The 26,308-nt window shown below is 42.1% G+C and overlaps 1 protein-coding gene across 2 annotated transcripts in view; it reads left to right on the top strand.

Moving 5' to 3' along the window:
- The window catches only part of LOC119403189 (piezo-type mechanosensitive ion channel component), a 144,442-nt gene that overhangs the window by 100,782 nt on the left and 17,352 nt on the right, over positions 1 to 26,308 (top strand). The window contains exons 29-39 of one of the 2 annotated variants that reach the window (XM_037670137.2): positions 3,729 to 3,992; positions 5,610 to 5,740; positions 8,577 to 8,738; positions 9,595 to 9,840; positions 12,406 to 12,621; positions 14,921 to 14,988; positions 15,438 to 15,506; positions 16,340 to 16,967; positions 19,455 to 19,515; positions 19,704 to 19,767; positions 24,538 to 24,685. In XM_037670137.2, the coding sequence (XP_037526065.1) occupies positions 3,729 to 3,992; positions 5,610 to 5,740; positions 8,577 to 8,738; positions 9,595 to 9,840; positions 12,406 to 12,621; positions 14,921 to 14,988; positions 15,438 to 15,506; positions 16,340 to 16,967; positions 19,455 to 19,515; positions 19,704 to 19,767; positions 24,538 to 24,685 (2,057 nt within the window). The remainder of the gene's footprint in view (positions 1 to 3,728; positions 3,993 to 5,609; positions 5,741 to 8,576; positions 8,739 to 9,594; positions 9,841 to 12,405; positions 12,622 to 14,920; positions 14,989 to 15,437; positions 15,507 to 16,339; positions 16,968 to 19,454; positions 19,516 to 19,703; positions 19,768 to 24,537; positions 24,686 to 26,308) is intronic. The other variant, XM_037670152.2, reaches the window with a different exon arrangement.

Below are 26,308 nucleotides of genomic sequence, written 5' to 3'. Positions count from 1 at the left end.
TACTTGTTCACAAAAGCCGTGTGCAAGTCAACCATATGACCACTGGCACCATCAGACAGTCTAATTTATTGCCTTGGATTCCTCTTTGGCAACAGCGAAAATTCGGTATCTTGAAATCGCAGGAAAAAATGCTTCATTATTGAGGTCTAAAATACATGGTGTTCTATGGACATTAAGTTGTAAAAACTCAAATACTTTGTTATATCGAGAATTTCATTATATTGAAGTTTGTCCTATTAAGGTTTAACTGTATATACAGGTTGTCCCACAAAACTTGGGCCAAGACTTAAAAAATGAAAAGTGTGTCAGAAAATAATTGAACTGAACACATACCATTAGCACCAGCCATAGTTACTCATGCTATTTTGTATATTCCCCTCAACTGACTTATTATGTTTAATTACCCACCTCTATATATTGGCTGAAGGCCCAAAGTACAAACGCAGAATTGTACAGCAACTTCAGAAACCACCAATTGGAGCGTTTCCTGTATGATACATCTCGCATAGTCCTTTTTTTTTTCACATTCCAAAGAAAGCGCGCAATATATGAAAAATGCCACGTGAGGGAGTGCTCACACACTGATATTGCACAGCTCTCAAACATGCAATTGGTGAACCAGGTCGCCTGCAGTGAGACAGTGGCCACAGGGAAGGGGCAGAGTGCTTTGATCGTGGCTGGCATCTGGGCGTCTGGCTTTAGTAGGATGCAAATGCATGCTGCTGGCCGAGGGCTGCTGAGCCAATAAAGCAGCCATAAAACGCTGCAGGCATCCTGGTTCACCGATCGCATTCTGGAGAATGGCATGATATCAGTGCGCAAGCGCTTTGTCACATTGCTTTTTTTTTTTTTCTTATTTCACACGCTTTCTTTGCAACATGGAAAAAAGGACCACGTGAAATGTATCGCATAGGAAACAATAAATAAGTGGTTTCTGAAGGTGCCTTGCAACTCTGTGTTTCGGGTTTTCAGTCAATTAAAGAGTTGGGTAATTAAACATAATTAATGAGTTAAGGGGAAAATAAAAAATAGCCCGAGTAACTATAGGCTAGTGCTAATAGAATGCGTTTGGTTCAATTCGCTTTTGACGCGCCTTTCATTTTTAAATCGTGGCGCAAGTTACAAGTTACGTGGGACAATCTATCTATTTACTGGGTGTCTTAAGAAATCTCTGAAAATCCTCAAAATAAGGGAACTGCGATATCTGCTCGCTACCTTTGGCATTACTTCTTCTGCGGCGGGAGACACATTAACATGACTAGAGACATTAATCACAGCAATAATTACAGAAATTACAGTAATTAACTTTTTTAATTAGAGGGAACAGGTGGTTGGGTGAAATGTGAGAAATAGTGCTTCCTGTGAAGAGCCCATTGCAGCTTTGAGATTTTAAAAAGGCTAATGCTGGTAATTTTTGCAGAGTGATGAAGTCTGATCAATTTCGCCAGCAATATCGAAACCAAAGTGCCAAAGAGTGTGATTGCCATTCTCTTGAGGCACCCAAAATGAGCAAGCTTCATTATCAACCATCGATCTACTTCGCTTTATGGAATGCGGGCTGCGCTTGCCATGATAACATGCACGGTGCACTTAGGTTAACGAACACAAAAGAATAAGACCACTGCACTCGTTGTTGGTAACAGTGTCATCCCATAACCAAAAAGATAATTATTTTAATTTGTATAATTACTACCATTTTTAAAGCCTCCATTCATTTTAAATGTATGCTGCTAGAGAAAAACTGATGCCGAAGGTATCGAGCAAATATTGCACTTCCTTTATTTTTGAACATATTCGAACACATTTCTTGAAACACCAGGTATATATGCACACATAAGAACACATGGAAGAATGTACACATATATATAGGGAGGCAGAACAACCCTCCCTGAAATAGAATCTTGGCTACGGCCTTGATCGTCAGCTATTCTTATGTCTGTAGTGAAACAAAGGCCTCTCCTAATGACCTCCAGTTACATCTTTGTGTGAGGCAATTTCTAGTTATGCCTGCAGATTTCTTGCCAAATGCAAAACTTGAGTAAATGGGTGTTCTCTGTAATAGGTGGATAGCAAAACGGCGCGTTGTCTGCTACAGCACTTCCGGTTCTAGGAACCGTCAAGGCTCAGCTCGTCGCTGCTTCAAGTTGTGTGCGGTTCAGTTTAATCGGGGAGGAGGCAAGATAACTGGTAACAACCGCGTCGCAGAAAGTACGCGTTTTCTCCCCAATTACACTGAACAGCACACACCTTGAAACAGCGAAGAGCTAGGCGTCGAACCGGAAGACGTCATTTTGCTATCCACCTATTGGACCTGAACGTAAATTTAACTGAAAAAAGAGCAAGTCTGAAATGTGAAGACACTGGCCTCTTTCTATTTGTATGTTTATACAAGACACTTGGTATTCCATTTCAACATTGCATCGTGGACCAGTTTTGTTTACAATGCCCCGCCACGGTGGTCTAGTGGTTATGGCGCTCGACTGCTGACCCGAAGGTCGCGGAATCGAATCCTGGCCGCAGCGGCTGCATTTTCGATGGAGGCGAAAATGCTTGAGGCCCGTGTACTTAGATTTAGGTGCACGTTAAAGAACCCCAGGTGGTCGAAATTTCCGGAGCCCTCCACAACGGCATCTCTCATAATCATATCATGGTTTTGGGATGTTAAACCCCAGATATTATTAGTTTTGTTTACAATGTCACTGTATCAGACATAACAATATAAGCACACAATGTTGTCATTCTTTCCTATTATTCTTTCACAGTCAGGCTAAACCTGGTTTATACAATGCACCAGCCCTTTGGTTACATTAGTGTTACCCGCAACAGTAGCTTTGTGGCTATAGTCTCGGTGGGCTGCTGAGCTTATTGGTAGATTCAATCCTGACTGCAGTGGCCATGTTTTAGTAGGGGAAAATGCAAAAATGCTTGTGTACTTGGTTAACAAATGCCAGATGGTCAAAATTAATCTGAAGTCCCCTCTATGGCATGCCTCATAATCGTGGTTTGCATGCATAAAATATCTGAATAAAATTTTATTTTTTGCATTAGCGTTTTCTACTTCAAAAAATATTTTGACAAATCTGAGAGAGTTTATTCATGTAGCCAAGAAAGGATATTCTGGCCTATGAAGTTTTCAGACCTGCTTGATTACAGTAGATCCTCAGTAAACGGAAATTCCTTACACGGAACTGCTGCTTAAATGGAACAAGGGCTTCTGACGAGATTGGTTGCGTACTTGCATTCTGCACCCCTATTCAACTCTCAGTAAGTGGAACTGGAATGTTTTAAATGGAAAATATTTTCCTGATCCCTTCAGGTTCCGTTTAACGAGAGTCTACTGTATTCGATTTTGGCCTTAGCATCATTGTGTATTCAGACGCCATGAGATGTCTTCATAGATTTTTCAGACAGGACTTGCATACATGCAGTTTCAAACATTGTGATTATGTGGTTAAGAAAAGTTAGTTTTCTGTGGCAATAGAGTTCATAATTATAGTGCAATCTGCCTCCACAGTGTTCACTTTATCAACAAAACCATCTTGGATTATTGCTATCTTCAAGGTAATGTACTGTCGTCAAGCTTTATTTTTACAGGCGTAGGATTTTACAGGTGTGAATAGAGATTTTCACTTCATAATGGACAGGCGCAGATGCAACTGGGTACAGTGCTTATCAAAGTAAAATTGGCCCCTCTCTTCCCCCCAAAACCTGTGGCAATCTGCAAACAGAGTACTCGACCCCGTACTCAACCCCTGCGGGAGGTCAGTCCCTGCTGGAGGAAGAACCTCCTGCAGGGGGAGGAGAGTCTCCATCCATGGGGCAGCTGACAATGTCGCCCGTCTCAGCGGGCTTCACGGCATACCTCGACAGCTACATGGAGCCCCGGCTATCAACAGCAGGGCAGCCACACGTGCGGCTTGCTAGTGTGCCCCGGCCTTCGGCCATTGCCCCACAGCGTCAGGGGTCCAGTCGTCGCTCCTCACACTATGCGTGTAAAGCTGGCCTGCCCTTAGCTGCTCGTTTGTGCCTGCTTGCTTTACATGATGGCTTCTCCTTACAGCTGTTATATTAGACATTGCAATTTATACTTATCTGCATGTTTTCTTAGAGTATGCAGTTAAATGTGGATTTGTACTACTTATGGTACAACAGTGAGCCATGCAATAGTCTGTCAGCTTTCGTGATTACATTCCTTTATCTATTTGCATTGATGAGAATTCTAAGAATTCTCAATTTTAATCATTGTTCTATATCAGTTTTTCTTTCTTGCCTCATGGTTTATGGATTGCCCTGGTTCTAGCAAAGATGCACACTTATTGCTTAAGTTCCTCTTTTTTCACTGTGGTGACAAGTGCAAATTACCTATTGCAGCTTTTGGGGGTAAGTCATCATGTAAGGTCTAGTACACTGCAGGCTTCCCATCTCTTTATTATTGTGGTCATGCATAATATTGTGAATGCCCTTGCTATCTCTAGCTTGTCATCGAGCACTTTCATCTGTCTTAACAGGCAATGTCGTCTTGTGGCTTTGGGCTGTTTGTGCTGGACTCCCTTATACTTGTGTCATAGCCATACCTGCCAAGTCTCCTGGATTACCCGGGAGACTCCCGGATTTTGAACGTTTCTCCCGGTTGTACGGGTCATCGGAAAATCTCCCGGAAATCCAGTTTTGCCCCGCGCATCCAGTGCTTAGTCTGGCCACGTCTGGCCACATCCTAAATGTGTTATAGGTTATATCAGCCGTTAATATGATGCGTATCATCATGGTGTATCATCATGATGATGATACACACAAATCTATCCCACAAGTTATCTCGCCTTCAAAATTTTGTGTCGCTACTGCTTTAAGTGGAGAGCCCAGCGCTTAAAAGGGTAGCCGTTACCGATGTCTGTCGAGATAGCTCGTTCGCCAGCGCTCGCGACCGTCCCCGTCTCAACGGCGCCCCTTATGGTCCCTTACCCGACGAAATAACTGGTAAGCAAGCGACGACAGGCCTCGCACGCGGAGCGATGTTATCGCATGTGCCCTTCGCGCGACGGTGACGGCCGGGTCGTTTTACCTCTGCTGCAACCGCGTGCGCCCGTAGCGCTAGTGCGCTTTTACTCGCACGTGAAACAGACAATGCGTAAGCGATGTTATTGGTTTGGACTGTGTACAGACCAGCGGCGACTGCAAAATCCCGCTGACAGTGTCCATATTATTGCTTGCTATCGCAGTACCCCCCCCCCCCCTGCAGTCGGCATACTTTATACCCCCTTCCCTCCCGCGGTCGACACATTTTATAACCCCCCCCCCCTTGTTGAGTAGATCACCCGGATTCCGTTTCTCCAAACTTGGCAGGTATGGTCGTAGCTGATCTCTCTTGAGCACAAATTTAAGTAGCTGCTCACTGCTTAGTCATCAATCACACGTACAAAAAGGTGAAGCAACATATGTTCTGCCACAGCATGGTGCTTCTGGCTGTCATGAGGATCCAGCAATTGATGTGCACTCAATGGAGCCTGTTGCTTTTGTCTTGTAGCTGCTTGTGTTGTTGGCACTGACTGCCTGCACTCCAAGTTTACTGTGCTAGTTATTCTGACTGATCTGTTGCTACTGTCTTTTGGCAGCCATACGCTCTGGGGACTACTATCTTTTTGATGACTTTGCTGGAATGGATATTGATCTTGACCTTGATGTCAAAAGCCGAAAAACTACAGAAGAGGAAGATGCAGATGTTAAAGTCAGAGGCATCAATGCTGTGAGTGGACAAACTGGATTGAAAGAACTTGTGAATGGCAGATTGGGCATGTTACAGTGTGTATGAACTGTTAGAAGATTGGCTGGGAGCATCGGCATTAGTCAATCTTGCTGGACAGGTGGTTAGGCTTTCCCTTAAGAAGTGTGTGTTCCTTCAAATATGAAATTTTTTATACTACTCTGCTGAGTGAGAGAGTGTGCTTATATTAATATTTTAACACTTGGGCAGGGGACATGCGTGCAAACAGGCTAATTACTAGCAACAGCTTTACGTAATGATAAATGGTTCAGGGACTGAACTGTATAGAAAAAAATATATACATGCTTTCAAAACCAGAACGAAAACTGTGTTTTGTCTGTCATCAATTTAATGGAGCTTAAATGTAGCTTAAATTTTAATTAAATTGAAAATTTTGCAAATTTATACTTATGCAACAAAGGAGATAATTCGATTGAGATAGTTACAGAAAATATTACAATTGCATTCCTATTAACTAACGTGCGAATTAGGACATTCACCATCCAAAAGTTTTTCAATATTGTTTGAAGGGACACTAAAGGCAAATATTAAGTCGACGTTGATAGTTGAAATAGCAGTCCAGAAACCTCGTAGTGCTACTTTTATGCCAAGGAAGTGCTTATTTTGAAATAAAATCAGGTTTTAGTGGTCCGCATGGCGTTAGCGCACTTCAAATCATCCGCCTGAAATCACACTTTCATACATCACTGCTGCCGTGCCCAACGTTGCCCGCCTTTACTGCGCGGCCGCCGACACTAGTAGCAGCAGAGCGAAAGTAGAGGGACCCACAGCAGCAACAACGGCCATCGAAGCTTGCCGCAATCGCCGCAGTAGATGTGGACGGAGAACTGGGCAACGAGACATTGGCTCGTGACGCTGAGCTTCAATTCAGCGACTTGAGCCCTGTTGAATGCGGTATGCTGCTGAGACGTGACCGCGTGAGCGAAGCAGGGCGCCGGGCGTAGCGCAGTTCGGCGGAAACGGAACCTTTGAACCACGCGCGCCGTTCCCCTTATGGCAACGCCACAGAGGTTCCTTTTTCCATGAATCAAACGGAAACGAACAAACAGCATTTTATTACGTCTTCTGATGCACGAAAGGTTCTTTTTTTATCGCTGCTAGTTTGATTACTAGTGATTTATTGTAGGCAGACTCTCCCACATCATTGGGATCACTTCGAAAATGTCCCACTCGCGGCGCTCATCATGTGATACATTTAGCTTAATTTAATTCTCAGTAAGTAGGGCACTGCTGTTGATAATATTGCCATTTTAGAAGTTGTCATACATTGTGCCTTCACTCTGACATAAATTGTTATTTGCCTTTAGTGTCCCTTTAATAAGAAAATCTAAGTCTTTAACAGTTATTGTAAGTTATTGTTATTGTGAGAGAACTCTACCATATTTTTATGTGTACTTGCTATGAATGTGAATTATTATGTTCGATTCCAGTTGCAGGAGGCTGTAATTGGCCTTTATCGTAATCATTGTGTAGGTTGGCAACTCTGAAAATCTCTTCCAAGGGTGTTGCATCTGACCTATAACAGCATGTTAACTGCATGTGACATGCATGTTTGTTTCATTTTTAGAGCAATACAATTTCCTAATTATAGTTAATATTTTAATTGCCATACTAGTAGGTGACTAAATCTTTTATTTTTTATTGCAGTAACAAAATGAAAAGCTTGCAGTTACTGCAACAAGGAATGAAGTCTGAGCATGGCACATGCACCTTTTACAGTTGTTATGCTTGCTCTTTTTCACACAACTTCATATCTTAAACTTTTTACCATTAGATACTTTTCATGATGCTAGGCCAAAATTTAGTCCAGCCAACATGCACCTTGCTTCGCTTTTTATACAAAGATTCACGAACATTGAGGCACTAGTTCGGTCTGAGTGGTTATGGCTTAAAGGGGTACTGACACTAATTTTCGAAGCTGACTTTACTCCACCATACAAATCTCTTGTATGTTGAGACTGACTGCTCTGAGCAAATGTGAATCTCGGGAAATGCTGATAAGATATTTTATTCTGACATTAAAGTCAATTTTCGCATGGCACACCTACTGACATCGACACTAGCATGACGTCAAGCTACAGTATCAATTCTGGTGACGTCACGCACCAGTATGACGTCAGGTACCGAAAACATACGAAATGGCTGCTTTTGCATTACCATTGCAGCCACAGAGTGGAGTGGCCATGGAAACATCACAATATCTTGCGCGAGCATGTGACGAGAAGCTTGTATACCATGTTGTGATGTCAGGGTGCAGTCGCAACCGAAACTAGCTTTTAAAAAAACAGGTTGTAAGGAAATTTTCGGGGCACACTCATGCTTACCTATGCATTTTTTAGGCTTGGCCTTTCCTTTGATGCAAAAAAGCGACAACTGAAAATTTTTGTGTCAGTACCCCTTTAAGGAAAGAGCGAATGAAGGTGCGAAAGTGTACTAAACATTGTGAGGACACTGGTACATATGAAATATAGGGAGTTGTGTGCCCCTTGTATTGTCTAACAGTGCTAGAATAATGCTTAAAAGTAAAATCTGGTTATTCAACCTGCACTTCCCCTAAACAACATTATAACCCACTCTATGAAAATCCAAAATAAAAACTGGTGTTTATTATGTGTTGCAGACCTTCTTTAATTTGAATGTAAAGTGGGAGGTTAAGTATTTCACTGTGTGTTGTTTAATACAAATTTGAAGCTTTATGGCCAGATGCAACAAATATTCTAATGCATCTGTCTAAATTAAATGGCATGCATGCTATCTCCAACTTCAGTGCTGTTTATCAGAGTTCTCTTTTTTTCAGCTCCTGAGCAATGCAATGAAAAGTGGAACCATAAAGTGTGCGTCAGAAGATGCTCGCTTGGTGTCTGAGGAGGCAGATGATGTTAATGAATCAAGCCGTCTATCTCCAATTGTGAGCATGGACAGATCACCACTCAGTCGCACCGTTTCAGGAACATCACAGGTCTTGGCTTTTTTTCTTTTTTATTGCATCTTCATGCTCACAAGTTGGGATTTATTTATACTTTACAACTTTGAATGTTGTGTTCCAAAAAAATATTTTAACTGCCTGTTTATGAGGCTCAGTCTTTTTCTTTCTATGCATTAAAGAGCGTGGGCCATTGTACATTTCGTGTAAAATGGCCCACATGCTTATGTATTTACAAGCTAGGCTGAAAATTTCTTTTTAAAAATGTTCTAATTTTTTACATATAAGTGGGCCTTTTCCTGTTCGCTTAATAAAATGCATTTGTAAACAATTTGAAATATTTTGAGCTTTAACCAACTGTTACCACCCTAAGTGTTGAGCTACATGTTTTGGTTTAGTCCAATGTTGTTTCACTCTTCTTATTCTAGAGCTCGCAGTTATGCAAGAGGCAATTTTCGAAACGTAGCAGCTTAAAGAACACAGCCAAGAGAAGGTAGAGCATCAATTAGTGCAAGAAAATGCACCTACTTTTGTTCATTCGTGAATAGTAATAATGACCCACAAGACCACCCATTGTGTTGGCTTTGCAGCTGTGTCGCACTGCTAAGCATGAGGGTGCCAGTTTGATTCCAAGTTGTGGTGGCGACATTCCAATGGGGACAATGCAAGAGCAACCATATGCTTAGATTTAGGTGCAAGTTAAATAACCCCAGGGTGTCAAAGTAGTCACCTGCTGCCACTGTCATGCAAGAGACTTCAACACAGTGCTAGGGTGATATTACTGTCTTGTAGCACCCAGTACACTTGTAGCATATCTGTTGCTTAGGGGCCTGTGCTTCAAAGACTCCGCTAATAAAGATGTGTTTGTTGACAAGCTTTACTGTATCTACAGCCATCAAAGTCATCTAGCAGACCGCTGCCAAGTGTGAGTGACTTGCCTTCGACAAGCGCTGATGAAGCAGTCCTCCCAGAGGATTCTCGTCATGAGGTTGAGACTGCTGCGCTCCCTGCTGCACCCACCACTGCTGCTTCCATTGCTGCTCCCACTGCTGCTCCCACTGCTGCTGCTCCTGCTGCTGCTCCCATCATTGTACCTTCTGGTGCTTCCAAGTCTGCACACTCTGAAGAGCCTCTACAGGTTAGTCTCCTGGCTTCTAGCACTTTGACTGTGTTTAAACCTGACTGAATTATTGTGATATTCTCACTGACGAATTGCTGCTGTTGGTTTTTGCATGAATACATTTTGACGCTGTTACTTTCTTTTCTTTTATGTTTGGTTTGGAAAGGCTGTTATGTAAAGGTACTATACCATAATTTGTAACATGGCAAGCTGCACATGAAATGAAACATTATTCTGCACAAGTTTTGCTCTTGTGCTATGACACAGACAAAGCACTTAGGTAGTGTCATTCTTTGCTGCTTACAAAGTCATTAGAAAAAATTTGCGCATTTGAATACGTAGACTTCCCCACCTGCCACGACTCGGATAACTGCAAACAATACTTCTGATCAGACACTTTTATTCCACTAATCCATCACCAGCATTTATTCCCAATGGTTCCTTGTTAAGTGCTTTCATTTAGAAATGGGTCACTTGTGACATATATCTAAGATGTGACTTGTGCAACATGTGAATTTAGAGATGTGTTGCACTTAGAGATGGTCACTCATTATTCAATTCCCTGTTGTCAGCAAATGGGTTACGACCAAAGCAGCATTGACTAGCATGCCTAGTGTAGGTGCTTATGCAGGCCCTTCAACAATTTTTTGTGGCAAATTAGAAATTGCATATCTCCTATGCTAGCCAGCGCTGCCATGGTGGCTGCACTGGCTATCAGTGCAGCCGAGTGTATAGGCAGCCTGCATAGCCTCTCTTGCAGATATTGTGCAGGCAATGCAAGTTCTGGACAAGCGGCAGTGTTGTAGCCAGGAAATTTGTTGAACAGCGAAGCTGCTTAGCAAATCGTTCCTTGTGAGTCGATCCAGAAAACTATCATCATCATAAACGGGTGTGTGCCACAGAAATTGGGTAAATCCCACTACTCACCACGGGTCCACAAATGGCTGCAAAGCGACAGCAGCGAGCCGAAGACCCCGAGTACGTACAACGAGAGAATACTAGGGAACGGGAAAGGCAGCGGTGGCTGCGAGAAGACTCTGAAGCGATGGAAGGCCTACGCCAACGACGACATGCCTGTAGATGTATGAGAGGTGCAAATGCTTGGTTTCAGCGCGAGATTTTTGTCTCTGGAGTTTGGACAACAGTGTTGTGTCTGTAACTATCTGTGGTTTAAGTTGAACCTCTCTGCGCTGAGAATCAACATAGAAACAGCCTAGCAACAACCTAGAAGCATCCAAGGACCTGCATCACCTAGCTAAGGCCTAGAAACAACCTAGAAGCAACCAGATTTGTCTTCAGAATCGCCCATTTTCACTGTTTCAAGCCTTGTGTGGCTTAGTGCAAGCTTCGCCAATTTTTTTTTGTAGGGGCCACGCCCTTGTTCATAAAGTGGTTGCAGGGTAGGCAGGTGTTGCCAAGTGTTTTGTGCTAGATATCCTATGGCAGACTAATTCCTGGAGGTGCACATGTCTGGTCTGCTGCCCCCTGGCTATGGCCATGGCAAGTGGAGATGGCTGGGGGCCTTTTGTATGTTATCGTTTCATGTACCTAGTGTTAGATGTCATGTTATCTCAGTTTCCTAAGCACGTTGAAGCAAGATGCAATGCAAAGTGTTTCCTGACCTCTGCCTACAGTGCTGTGACGAGTGTTTGTGGTCATCAAGTGGATTTGTTCATGTTTGCCTGTGTGTGCATGACACCATGGATGAACTAATTTAAATAGTTAGCTCATGCGTACTGTTACTCTATGTTACTTTATGTGCGAGTGAAAGCATGCAAGGGCAGCCGACAATTGCAGCTCAAGTGAAGAGGTAATGCGCCAGCCATCTTCCATTGTGCAAAAGGTCCATGAGGGGTCCCGGCAGGAGCACTGCATGGCTTCGCCAGGAGCTGCGTATTTTGAGCGGCCAGGTGTGGTCGCATGCACCCTGTCTTGACAGGGATTAGCAGATGGCTGATACCTTTCTATGTGCTGTGTTCTCACTTCCGAGTTGGCGTTAAAGTAACAGACAGCACGAAGGTCACTTCAGCCTCTGCAGTGGCCACATTTCCTTTACACCAGCATTTTGTCGAGTTACACTAGGTCTAATGCTAAAGCAGATAGCTGCTAGCATTACTTTGTACAAATTCCAATTTGTTGCTATTGCATTCATTGCTTTGCCCTTGTTTCAAAACTGTGACTTTCTTTTTATGCATTGACTTTCTGTTGAGTTCCAAACATATCATTGAATCACAGTACAGTTTGCATGTTATCAATTGTAAAATTATCAGTGCGTATAAGTGCAAGACTTCACCTTCTCATGATCTGTGATTAAAGAACCCAAGGTGGTCATAGTTAATCCAGAGTCCTCCTTTACAGCATCCGTGCCTCATATCATGGTTTTGGCAATAAATACCCCATAAATCAGTAATGAAGAGTTTCATCTGAAAAATATTCTTCAATTTATCTAATAAATAAGGCCCTTGCACTAGAATGTGCAGTATCTCAACCCTCAACCATGCTATGTTTCAATCATTTTCAATTTTCTGAGGTTGTGGCCATGCTTTCTAGGGAACAGCTGTGCAACAGTGACGTCTTTTTTAGGTGCCAGCAAGTGAAGCACCACCACCAGAAGGTGCTGCTCAACAACCTCCAGTAGAGGACACATATGCTGAGAGGATACGCAGCCTTCTAGCATTTGGCTGGGCTCTTCTGGACAGCATGCTGATCAGTGCCACTGCCAAGCTCAATTCAGTCTCCCGTGACTACCGTTACGTGGCACGCAAGCTTGCTGATGAAAAGCGCATTGTAAAGGCTCAGGTGAGCAGTAGCTGGCATCTTGATGCAACTCTGGAGTATGGTATGAATACAGAAGGCTGAATGAAAAAAAGTGTAAATGCCTGGCAAGTGTAGGATATGCAAAGTGTATCTCGGAATCCGTGCACATTTTATTTTCACACAGAGCGCACAGAAGCCTCTAAAGTGCAAAGAGGATGGCTTGTACAAAGACTTCACATTTTTGGTTTAAGCTGAAAAAAACTCCAAGCACTACTTAGCAAGATTCGCATTAACCCTTTCCCTACCGCGAGAAAAATGGGTGTGTTTTGTAGGTTTTTGTAGGATCATTTTTGCTGGAAGAACTACTCCACCTCATAGTTTATGTAACACATAAACGAAAAGCAGAATGAATGAACTTTTCACGCATACAAGTTTTATTAATGAGATATATGTTATGCGAGTGATATAAATTGCCAGATTCAAGATTGCGGGACAAAATTGAACAGAGTTTGTAGAGATATGCTTCTATCTACTAAGCGAAACTATAACAGTAATTATGAGATATACAAAATGTATTGCCATCTAACAGGCACCATTTCTGAAAAAAATCAAGCTTTTTCATTGAACAGGGGTTCCCCTACAAAAATCTTACTGTAATGACTACAATTGGTGGTGCCGTGCGGCAAAGCAGTTTCTTGATGTAAAGTATAGCTTAACATCACATGTCTTGCAGTAAACTCTTGTTTTCTGCTTAGTTTTTCAGTCTTATTGCATTTCTTAGTTTCTACAGGAAAAACTCGTTAATTCGGATTTCACGGGACCGGAAAAAATGTCCAAATTAACTGAATTCTGAATTATCGAAAGTATCAAGAATAAACAAAAGTCTATTATGTCAATACGCTTTCATTTTCTTGATGAATACCTTAATCCTGTACTTACTTTGCATAAGAGCAGTGTAAGACCTCCTGTGCACCCGAAACATGCGAACCCGAAATTGAGCCGAAACGTCGCTACTGGTGTTACCGTACAGTTCGCAGTGATGACGATGGTGATGTAGACTGTGCCACCTCATTTCAGTTGTCCACAAATGCCGTTTTCGCTCCTTTTTGTCGCACATGTGCAGTGCTCCGAGAATCGTTCGAATGAACTGGATTGCAGCCAGATATGACTGAATTAACGAGAGTTTGATGCCCCTGAACAATACATAGGCTTGCCGGTGCCAGGGAATGCGTCTGAATTATCCGATTTTTTTAATTAATGGGTGTCGAATTAACGAGCGTTTACTGTATAAGTTTCCATCCTAGCAGGCTGGTGCTGAAACGCAAACTGAGACGGCCCGAAGCAGAAAGTGAAGCTGACAGGTGTTCCAGGCTGGTTTGCATCATTGTTGCTCTGAGTCAAAGTCTGACGAAAAGGAAGCATCCTAAATCGATAAAATCAGTCACAAACACTGGAATGCAGATATTTGCGATCTTTTGAAGCACACACGCACACCGCATCTGGCAGTGGCCATTTTCGCTTTCTGCTTAGACGATCGTGCAACTTTCGAGCACATTCAAAAATCAAGGACAGAAGAATATGGGCAGGGAAGCTTCCAATCCTCCAAGGATGAAAGGCCTAAGCAGCTATCTATGGAAGGGTAAGGTCAGAGCTAGTTAAAGGAATTGGTAGCATCTCAAAGGAAGCATCAGTTGTGGTAATGAGAAGTGGCATTGGGGAATGCTTCGTTTGTTATGGTTGCAAGCAAAAAAAAGACCAATCACATGTTGCAGAGCTTTTCACACTGGTAGGCTTGTTTGACTATGAAGTAAGCAGAGATAGGCCTTACATTTTTTTAAAATATTGGGGGCGGGGGGGGGGGGGGAATTTGAAGGGTATTTAAAGAGAGTCAATAGAAGAGGCCACTTTCTCAAGACATGATTACCCAGAACAACGAGCACCAGGCCAGGGTACCTTCTCTCCCCATTAGAAAAACTAGTGGGTGCCTGGCGGCACTTGGAATCAAACCCAGTACCTCCCGCATTGGAGACGGACACTCTAACCACTCAACCACTGCTGCAGTTATTTTCCGATGATGCAAAAATTGATCACTGGCCGATGAGGGAAAGCATTACATCAGGGGTGCAGGGTTCAATGTATGTAATTTGAGTATGAACAGAAGTTGGATATATGCATGGTACAATGCGATACCTTTGCATGGGATATTAAGGCGCTGTTAAAACTGCACTATAGAGATAATTTGATGTATTCAGGTTTAACTGTACAATCTTGTTTTTACATTAATTAAAATCTGATGTAAAATTTTACATTTCTGTGAGCACTTTTATATGTTCTTTCCCAGTTTGTTCATGGCCTTGCCACCACACTTGGCGAGCACACTGTGAAAAGCAGGAAGTTCCACTTCCATGAGTAAGTACAATTCCCATGGTCTTCACTCATAACTTAATGTAAACCTAATTATGTTTATGGGAATTTAGTCACTACTCACTTTATCATTTCTTTATGAAAATTTTGGTTCCTTGGTGGTTGTTAGGGTGCATCTTTAATGCTCTGTAATATTTCAGCTTTTGATTTTGAATTTCGACATCAGCCTAATTCAGATTTCTGGTGTTGTTTAGACAATAATGAAAACATTAAGCATGGAACAAAAATTATAAGATTTTGTGTTAATAAAGATGTTTTCAATCTATCAATCAATCAGTGTAGGTATTTTCTTGTATTTTAATGTATGTCTAATTAGTTTTTCTTGCACAAGTTGCAGCATTACACATAGCTTCTACCATCAAATTGTCGTTTGCTTTGCCCAATCACTATAGCGTTCTTATATATTTTACTTATACTGAACAATTTTATTATAGACACTCTACAGAAAGTCATCATGCTAAGACTGTGTCTGACAAGAAAGGCAGTGAGGAAATGCTGCTCAGGTAGGAAACTTGTTTATCGAGCTCTTATGATAGAGCCTTGTCATCTTGTGTATAACTTCCATTTTTCTTTGAACTAATCTGTCCTCATCATCTCGCATAGCGTAATGCTGTTAACCTCAAGGTCACAGCTTTGATCCTGGCCTCAACAGCCACATTGCAATGGGGGATAAATGCAGAAATGCTTGTGCATTTATTTAGATTCAGATGCACGTAAAAGAACGCGCAGAGATGGATGGAAACAACTTTATTGAACGCATGGAGATCAATATTAGTCTGGAGCCCTCCACTACAGCATGCCTTATATTAAGGTTATGGTTTTTGCAACTGAGACTTCAGCACTTTAATTTTGATTATCTCACGTAAGTGCCAATGCTCTGCATTCTTTGTAGGGATAAGAAATTTCCAAAAAGATAACATAGCCTCTTACACAAGCATTTATGCTTAATGATTTATAAATATTATGTTGCTTCTTATTGCATAATGTTCATTACACATTGCTTGGTGAAAACATTTGCTGAAATGACAGTGCAGAAGTGTGGAAGTGCTTGAGTAGCTTTTTGTCAAAAAATATAAAGAGGGAATGGCACAGAAGCATTTCTCTAAATATTGTTAGCTTCAGCAAGCTTGAAATTTGCTGATACTGTTTTATGGTGCATAAGCCAATAACTTCTTTGACAGTCGTAGCAACCAACTTGAGGCATATATACTAAAACTTACAACATGGTGTTATAGAAAGTTTAAAAATGTATAAGGTACCGTTGAAATGAGCTTACAGACACTGTATATTTCAAACGTGGCTCTTACATACTCTTTTTTTCTTTTTTGGTTTACAGTGGGAGTCTGGAAATGGTAGATGGCCTTGACAAGCAAGATAGTCATAAGCACCATCCATCATTAGTGCGTTTTATGATTGCATGCTACTATGCTATTGTGTCACGCTCTGAAGTCGTTTGCTACCTAGTCATCGTCCTCAACCAAATGAAGTCAGCCAGCCTGCTCTCATTGCCCCTACCTTTAATGGCATTCCTATGGGGCTCATTGTCAGTGCCACGTCCAACCAAGACTTTCTGGATCACGATAATTACTTACACTGAAGCTATTGTTGTTGTCAAGTACCTCTTCCAATTTGACTTCTTCGACTGGAATGACTCAGTGCCTGTAAACAGACCATTTGACCCTCCACGCATCTTGGGCATTGAAAAGCGTAAGGAGGATAACGACTATGCACTCTATGACCTGCTTTTGCTTTTGCTGGTCTTCTTTCACCGCTTCATGCTCAAGAGCCTTGGCCTTTGGAAAGACACTGATCGAAGTGTGAGTGTATCTGCAATCCAGCAGCAAGAGCCAGTGTCAAATGAGGAACAGTACTTCACAGCAGCTATACGGGCATCTGAGCATACCACGGCTGCACCTGGTTTACCCACCAGTGCACCACCAGATCAGCTGCCTGGTACCAGTGGGGTAAGTTTCATGAATTGTTGAAACAACCATCTTTTCATGATTTGCAAACATATTTACCTAAAAGCATAACAGACAAGACATAAGGTTAATGCTTAAGTGCAAATGTAGTGGTACCGTCTAGACTGTGAAGCAAAATCAGAAGACACTTGGGAGGCGGCCTTCCGCAGCTCCCTCCTGGCTGACCAGCTCTGGGCCGTCCAGCAGGCCCGCGGAGCGGCCGGCAGGCTTGGTCTGACGGTCCCGACGTGGGAGTCGCCCGCTGCGCGCTGACGCGCGCCTTGCAGGACCCAAATAAAGTTTTTTCAACCAACCAACTTAAGAGCACTATGACAGTTGTGCTTACCACTCTTTCCCTTCTCAAAGTTCAGTTTACGTTTGCATGAATATGACTTTTTTTTTTTCCTATAATGGACATCTTATGCTACCCTATGCTACCGTGACCATGAAAATTATTTACATGGTAGCTGATGTGTACTCGTCTACAATGATTATATAGCCAAAATATTTTTTTTGAAATGGTGTAGTAGTTGCAAAGTTCCAAGCATTTGGTGAAAAACTACACAGCCACCAAGGTTTCTCTTTCCTTTGCTACTGTCACCACTTGAGCTCTCTTCTCACTGTGAACTCACGCCAACTCCATGCAGTGAAGCTAATGGTTGGGTTAACAAACCAGCAATGAGGCTCCTCCATTGATGACACCTATTCACACCAAGCTTTATGCTGACTGAATGGAAGCTTCATAAAAAATGCAGTGGTGCACACAAGGCAAGCTCTCCTCCATTCTTGGCACACACAGTCGCATTCATCCATTCTCCATCAACCTATCAACATTTTTTATCTCGATAACATCATTTGGAGCACCTTAGTTATCATCACAACACATGAAAGATGCACTGCAAAGGCAGGGAGAAAAGAACAAGGTAGTTTTTTTTTTCTATTTTGAATGTTCCCATGGCACTGCCATCAGCATTCTGTACACTGTGCAAGTGTTTATTTGAAATTTGTAAAAAAAGAATATTGGTGGTGGTTCAGAGGTTTTTTGAAGTGGGCACCTCATGTTGCTACCGATATTAGTAACTGTGCCATAAATGAAAATGTCTTTTTTTATATGTTCACGATCAAGTGCACATCATTGATATTAATCCTAAAAAGTTTTTTATTAGCATATATGACTGTTCAGAAACAATATTTACTGTCTTCTCAAAACTACTGTTGGCATGTTGACGAATATATTATTATTATTATTGATGAAAAAACAGAGTTGAAACAGGGTCAGTTTTCAAGCATTTTACTGAAAGATCACTGGGAGTACAGGCTGATTTATAGAGCTCAAAAAGTTCATTAACTATTTTTGCAACTCCACAATGTTCCTTGTAGAAACTTTAGCATGTGCGATCTATGGCATGAATACCAATTGACATCCGCTGCACCATGTCTACAAAAGTTACCATGGCTTCACCGTACTGTGCGCTTCACACCATTTCTGTTTGTTGTCATTCAGAGTTGTTGGCCAATAGTTAATGTTAGGAAAAGAAAGGTGGCACTATTTCCTTCAGCCCATGAGGGAGCACTGCCCAATGCCACTGTCAACTTGGTAGGGGACTAAAAAATAGGAGAGAAGGAAGAGCGGGATATATTTATATATTGTGGCAGAAAAACTGAGACGTCAACCTGAATCAGTGTTCTGACCTGCTGCTCAGATTTGGGAAAGGAGTATGAGTGCAAAGAGAAAGAGAGAAAGGTGTTTATTGTGAAGATGAAGGTAGGTGGTGTGATAACTTGAATAGCCAAAGACTCGTCTAAAGTCTCTTACCATTCTGCTTTTGTGCAAAAATTTGTTTAGAGCCTTGAGAATATCACTGTGATGACAAGATTCTGGCGAAGGTACCAATAGAACCTTTTCAGAGAATTGTTGTTGGACAAGCTTTCACTAAAGTTTTGTCAGACTTTAACAGTAGATTTTAATGAGTGGAGCAGGTGTCCATACATCTACAGCCTCCAGTGACAAAATGGCGAAGGCCTGGCCATTATAAAAAAATGGACTAAGGCCTGGCCATTATAAAAGAATGGACTTGGCCAAGGCGGGCTGGGAACATGAAGGTGTCAACATGTTCTTGTGCATCATGCAAAAACAGCCTCACAGATTCTGTTCAAATAAGTTAGCGAACAGAATCTCAACATTCAAACTACATGACTTATGGTGGCTTGGTGTATGCCCCAAGGCAATTTTTTCCTTGCTCCTTGCCACAGAGACAGTCTTTCAGAAGGACTTCGAGAAATGAGATGCTTGTGAGCTAACAATTGCCAATGTACTTGATAAGTACCTAGATGCATTCCCATACTTATATCACAAGGAAACGATTCTGCATACGGCACCTGATTACATACATATGTGATTCACACTACAGAAGAAAAGCTTTAATGGTGGTTTGCATTGCAGTTAGTATAAATAGTTGCATTTAATAAGGTTACTTTTATTAATTGCAGACTCTAGAATTATCAGCTTTACCAGTGGATACTGCTTCATCGGCATCAAGATGCTATGATGGTGAGTAGAAAGCATTTGCTACTAGGGTAGAAAAAATTCGATAGTGGAAAGTTTTGTGGGTGAAGAATATAATTTCCTGCCTGTAGAATATAATTTCCTGCCTGTAGAATAAGATATTTATTTATTCTTCATCTGGATTTTTGTACATTGTATGAGGTTCCTGTTCTTTCTGCTTCTTAAATGGCTAGATGTTATACCAGGGCAGAGTGGCTTGGAAGAGAGTTTTGTTCATCTGAGCAAGCTATTTGATGGGTGAGTACACACAGAAATTCCTTCATTTCTCTCTCTATCTCTCTCCCTCGTGTGTGTGTGTTTGTGTGTGTGTGTGCGTGTGTGCGTGCGTGTGTGTGTGTGTGTGTGTGCGTGTGCACGTGCGTGTGTGCGTGTCATAAAACAGATTCATTGAAATTTTTACATGGGAGAGCTTAATTTATAGCAAGAATTTTTGAGTCTTGGACAACATGATATGGACTTCATTGCAGTTTCTTGAATTTGTGCTAAATTTTACCACTTCAAATGTAACTCTGGTGCTAATTAACAGAGAAGTGTCATTGGAACTCTTCTTTGGGTAGAACTAGAGCTTGTTGAGTATTTAGAACTATACTTTAGTGTTGAGAAAGCAAGGTATATCCTTAATGAGATCTCTTGTAGACTAGTGTAATGCACATTCCTTCCAATACTTTTTAAAATTAACTGGATATAAGGTTGGATGCGGCGTAGAACTGTATGAAAGTGGCTTGAGCATATTCTTGCCTTCATCTTTCGCAACAGTTGACACAAGTTTGATCTAAATCATTGCACTGTCAAAGGTGATCAAAAGCACCTGTGATGTGCATCTCTGATACAGCATCATTATGTCAACCTGCCATGTAATGTATTACCTTCACGTCTGTGTTTGGTTAAAGAAAAGTGGTTTCTACAACAAAGATCATTAGGAGATGGTTACTTTCATCACATATGTACATGAAAATTTTTACCTTTTGCATCTAACCATGGTATTAGACAAAAAAATTGTTTTTTCACATTCATAACATACCACTTAGCTGAATCAAAAAAGGGAATGTGTCTTTCAGCTGTCCTTAAGTATGAGGAGGATATGACAAGAGCTGTATTATAATAACACCACATGGTTTACTTGCAACCATTCATTATGTGATGTAGGATTATTTGCACTACGTTCTAATCATCCTTGGTAGGCCCGGAATGTGGTTGGGCTCACTTTCTTTTTTACCTTGTGCCTTTTACAGACATTACCTGTACTTTCTCTGGCTTTCTCTGTCTAGACATCACATGCACTCTCCTGTTAAAGGTGCACTGACACAAAATTTTGAACATAGATTTGTGTGCACACACATGCATCATCTAGAAAATATCAATGGCTAATATAGCCTAGAACATATTTAAAATCAATTCTAAAGTGTGTGTTGCCCAACTGCACGTAAAACACACTACTTCACAACATCGACACCAACTTCTTTTGAATGTAAACAATCAACAACCACCTGCATTACGAGTTTGTGTTCACTCCCATGCTCTTTGCAAGCGCTCCCTCCTAGCAGACCTTTCCGTGGAAGGAGGGAGCACCTCCTTTATGGACCTGCATGGGAGTACAAAAGCTGACGTCTGTGCCTCGGCAATGCGTTTTTGAGGGAGTGACGTATTTACAACCACCCAGAGGGGATTATTACAGCACCCAGGAAGTCTTCGTTGAAGAGTTGTCAACGCGGTACTCATGTTTATGCGGTTTTGTGTGCTCACGTAGCCAGCTATGTTTACGTGAAAACCCTGCTGGGTCCCGCCTCTCTCAGTGCTCTCTGAAACGGAAACTGTGAACGGGTGCTATCAAAATGTCTCCAAATAATTTACCATCGCACGCTTGAGCAAATGAGGTTTCCAGCCATGATAAGTGAGTCATTAGCTACTTATTGCAACCTAGGGCTAATTCTAGACAAAAAACTTATGTTTGTGCTGCACATTAAGTACATAAAAACAATGAATATTCTAAAAGTGTTGTCACGCACTACGTGGGGTAGCGACAAGAAGTGTCTGATGAACCTTTATAAAAGCCTTATACGTACGCGCCTAGATTATGGTGCAATAATCTATCACCCTGCGACACCAAGTGCCTTAAAGATGCTTGACCCAGTCCACCATTTGGGCATTCATCTTTCTACGGTTGCTTTTCGTACTAGCCCCGTAGAAAGCCTTTATGTTGAATCGAAGGAGTGGTCGTTACACCTCCAGAGATCTTACCTATGTTTTGTATGTTTCTTCAATGCAAACGCAAACAATGAACACCCCTCACACATTACAATGAATGATTTGTCCGATTCTGAACTTTTTCACAACTGTCCTTCGATGAGACAGCCCTACTCACTTCGTGTGAGGGGCCCAGCTGAAGAAATGGGTGTGCCACTTCTCAAACACTGTGTAATGGCTCCCGCTCCACATCTCCCGCCGTGGCAGTGGCAGCTTATAGATTGTGATGTTTCTTTCGTGGAAATTGCCAAGCACGCACCACTTCCACATTTCCGTACACATTTCCTGGAACTCCAGCATAAATTCCCTTGTCCAAAATTCTTTACAGATACCTCAAAGTCCAGTACTTCTGTGTGTTACGCAGCTGTTGGTCCATCCTTTTGCGATTCCGGTATTCTGCACCCTAATTCAAGTATCTTCAGAATGGAAGCTTATGCAATATTTGCGGCCGTTAAACACATAAAACAATTAAAGCTACAAAAGGCAGTTATACACACAGATTCCCTAAGCGTGGTAAAAGCTTTAAAAATGCTGAAAAAACACAAAAGCCCTGTCTTTGTCTCACTATACTCTATTTTATGCACGATCTACACACTCGAACAACATGTCGTAGTGTGCTGGGTGCCAGGGCACTGCAAGATTCAAGGCAACGTGTTGGCGGACCAGCTGGCAGCGTCCGCCCACGAAAACAGTCCCAATACATTCATAGCTATTCCCCCACTACACCTAAAACCCTTCCTCAAAAGAAAGCTCAGGGCCTTTTGGCAGAGCACATGGGCTATGCAGACACGAAATAAGCTGCACGTTATCAAACAGCATCTGGGTAATTGGCCGCCAGTACCGAAGTCGTACCACACAGACGTCACACTCTGCAAACTTGGGATTGGCCACACATACAGTACACATTCATACCTTTTGTCCGGAGGCAATCCACCTTTGTGTGACCACTGTGGCGATCCCCTAACTGTACTCCACACCCTACTACAATGCATGGAACTAGACACTCTCAGGAAAAAGCATTTTTCATGTATATAACTGCAGTTCCCACTCCATCCCATTATGTTCATTGGCAGAGAACCCCTTTTTAAATATCAGTCCCTCTTTGAATTTCTAAAAGATGTACATAATTTCAACGTCATTTTTCCAGGCACTCCGTAGCGCAGCCTCATGATTGAGGCTGCTGCTGCAGTTTCTATCAAAGGAAGCACCTGCCTCCCGGCCTTTGGGCTAAAAGGCCTTGAGGAGGCATTAGTGCTGTTTTCCCGCCTGTCACTTGTAGAGACCATGTTCACTCGTCATTCATCCCACAGCCATAGATCACACCACTTGTCACTGTCATAATTTATGCTCTATACACATCTTTTACGCTTCTTTATAGCACGTGATTTTAGGCCTCTATACAGCCACAATACACCCTATCATCGTAATCATTGGTCATAGCTAACACCAGATAACAGACATGGCGCTCTTTGGCCACCCATGGCCCTTGTGCCACAAAACCCCACTAATCATCATCATCATCTGCTTTAGCTGCTAGGGTACATGGACATTCAACGATGACAGCACTTACACCACAACACGTCTACATTCTAAATTGTCTACACTCTAAAGCAATTTTATTTATTTCTTGTAAGTGAAATGAAGTGATTGGAATCATGCTGCTCCTAACATAGCCACTGAGCCCCAGGTCAACCATAGCTGCCTTCGCCAGTAAGGCTTACTCATCTTCTGATGGGACTGCCAGAGTGTTAAAACAGCACCTCCTCTATTTTTCTGTGCCTGGGCGAAGGAGCGGAGCGCAATGGGAACCGATCGTCGGCGTTAGTGCGGCTTTTAGCCGCCGGTCGCCGCCACCGTAGTAGACCCGCCGACGCATCGTCGCTCGCGGAAACGAATGCTGTGGCTGCATTTGAAGCTGCTATATGGTTCAATTTTCGGCTGTATTCACATTGTTTAAAGTCTAATGAAAACTTGTGACCTGGAATCATGAAGCACTTGTCGTTCTGGGCAACCAGCCCATTTCGAAGGCACGTGTCTTTCGCGGCTATTTAATTGAGACGCTCGCGCGTCGTCTGCTAGGCCGATACCAGAGAGTGCATGCCAGTGATGCGCGGAAAATTGTTTTGTCACCATTACGTTCGCTTGACTGAGAGTCAGTTTTTGACTGTCTGAAAAAAGATTTTCGAAAGCAGCATTTCTCAAGAGCTAATACCGAAAGTTTGGGTGCTTAAAATTCCCCGATGTGTGCTACTGTCTACTGGTGTAGCACACTACACGCAAGCCTGGAGTTGATGCGCTAAACAGCATGAAATGTCACTAGATGGCTTCCAGGGATATACGTGATCGCCTGTTCCCTTCGTAAAGCTTTTGAGAATTACATTTGTTGCCACCGGGAGAAAGCAACAGCTGGTGCCAGAAAAAGAGGAACTATGCCAAGTGATTCCACCATTTCAGAACATAGTGTTTAGTGCTCTGTTTTATAAAAATTTGTTTTATTTCTTGCAATATATTGAACACAGTATTATCAGTGTAGAAAGAATGGCTAGTAACATTGTTAAAATTGTAGTCTTTTTTTTGTATTGAAATGAGGATCAGTTAATTTTCAAAGTCACAAGGCAGCTTGTACTTGGGATTTCCATTCTTTACGGTTGCCCTGTTTATATGTGCAAGTGGTCTGGATGAGGAACATTCTTACAAATCTACTGCAAATGTTAGCACATAGTACTTGCAATGCCTCATGACCCTTCTCTCTTTTTCCTTCAGCATTTCTCGCTATGTGGAACCATTCCGCAACTTCTTTGAAAACCTGCTGCACCCTGTGTACAGGGTAACTACAGATGTTTATGCTTACATGTTCTTCTGCGACTTCATCAACTTCTTTATCATGGTCTTTGGCTACTGGGCCTTCGGTGTACGTATGCATATTTGTGAAACTACTACTCTGTAAACCATACTTTTAAAACACAACAGAGAAAAAATTTGAACGTTTTAGAACCTCTGGCATTCTATTTTATAGGAGGCACAGAAACCATTTCAACTTTGTGTTGGATTCACTACAGAAGTAATTACAATATAATTACATTGTTAAATGTATTATGAATTCTTAATGCTTTTTTTCATGATGAAAAATAAAAGCATAGGAAATCTCTGGAAGAATTTCTTAGAAAAAAGAAACACAAAATATTTTTGTCCCATTGCCCAACTAGGTTACCATATTGAGTGAATACATTTGCCTGGTTCACAACTCCTAGTTGATCAGCACTGCCTGTACTACAGGGAAAAGCAGCTGTGTACAGTGGCATTATGAACCTGCATATGGAATTATTGCTTGTTCAGCATCAGTGTTGCGAACACCATATTTCTCTCACTTTGGGTTGGCAAGTAGCTAGAAAACAAGAAATCTTGAGTGATGCTTCAAAAGGTCATGTTCTTCCTAGTGGTTGTGTGCTACAGAGAGAACGCCATTGAGAGGAATTGGCACAGCAGTAATATATTCCCCCGAAAATTCGCACTGACCCATTGTGGTGATGTAACAGCTTGGCATCGTGCTAGAAAGCATGAATAAGCGGGTTTGGTTCTCAGCCATGGTGGCTGCATTTAGATGGGGGTGTAATGTGAAAATGCCCATGTATTCAGTGAGCTTTTCCAACTCTTTTGCCCTATTACTAAAACAAACATCCAAACAAGACGAAAGTGTTTAGGCAGGCATTCACCCTTTGTATACCCCCCTCCCCTTTTCGTTCCTTTCTTACTCTAAAACATCAGTATGCCGTTGATCGTGCCAACATCTCTATCACCTATACCCCCCTCCTTCCCTTCTTTCTTTTCCTTTCTTTGCACACAAGCTGGCTCTTCTCCTCCACTTTGCAGGTTGGGGGAGAGTGAGAAAGGTATACACATAAACACGCTGCTAAGGAATGCAGTCGCTGCCCTGACAAAAACAAGTCCTCTTATCGAAACATTGGTTCCAGCGACATTCCCTTTTCAACGATTTTTCTGAGAACAAACATGTCACTCACCAGAAATTTCCATTGCATGACAGCTTGAAAAAAGAAGTGACAGGAGATAGCTGAGCTAAAGAAACTAATAGGGATCCATGTCATAGTGCAATGTTGAATGAGGAATATTAATCAGAACTATAGAAAGAAAGTCACCTCCAAAAGTACTGTGAGATATGTTTCATGTAACATGTTTGGTTCACTGAAGCTGAGTGTGGCTCCACTCACCTGTGACCAGTCTGTCCCAATTTTCCAGGTTAAGCCACAAAGTGACTTGCCAGTGTGGATCAATACTTGTGGCATTTTAGTGCAGACCACAAGGTGACAGGTTTATTTCCTGAGCACGGTGACCACATCCGGACAGTTTTTAAGTGCAAAAACACTTTGTGTACCATGCTCTGGGTTATCAAAAAGAATCAAAAGCACTCTGCTATTGCTGGGCCCATAGTCTCAGGGCTTATTTGGGATGCTAAAAACCCCTGTAACTAAACTCTTGGCATTCAAAGCTTAATCCTCAAAGTCTGATATTTCAGTGT

Source organism: Rhipicephalus sanguineus, chromosome 1 (genome assembly GCF_013339695.2).
Source record: "Rhipicephalus sanguineus isolate Rsan-2018 chromosome 1, BIME_Rsan_1.4, whole genome shotgun sequence".
Taxonomy (NCBI): domain Eukaryota; kingdom Metazoa; phylum Arthropoda; class Arachnida; order Ixodida; family Ixodidae; genus Rhipicephalus; species Rhipicephalus sanguineus.
Note: the sequence above shows the minus strand (reverse complement) of the source record. Positions and strands in the feature narration are given on the sequence as shown.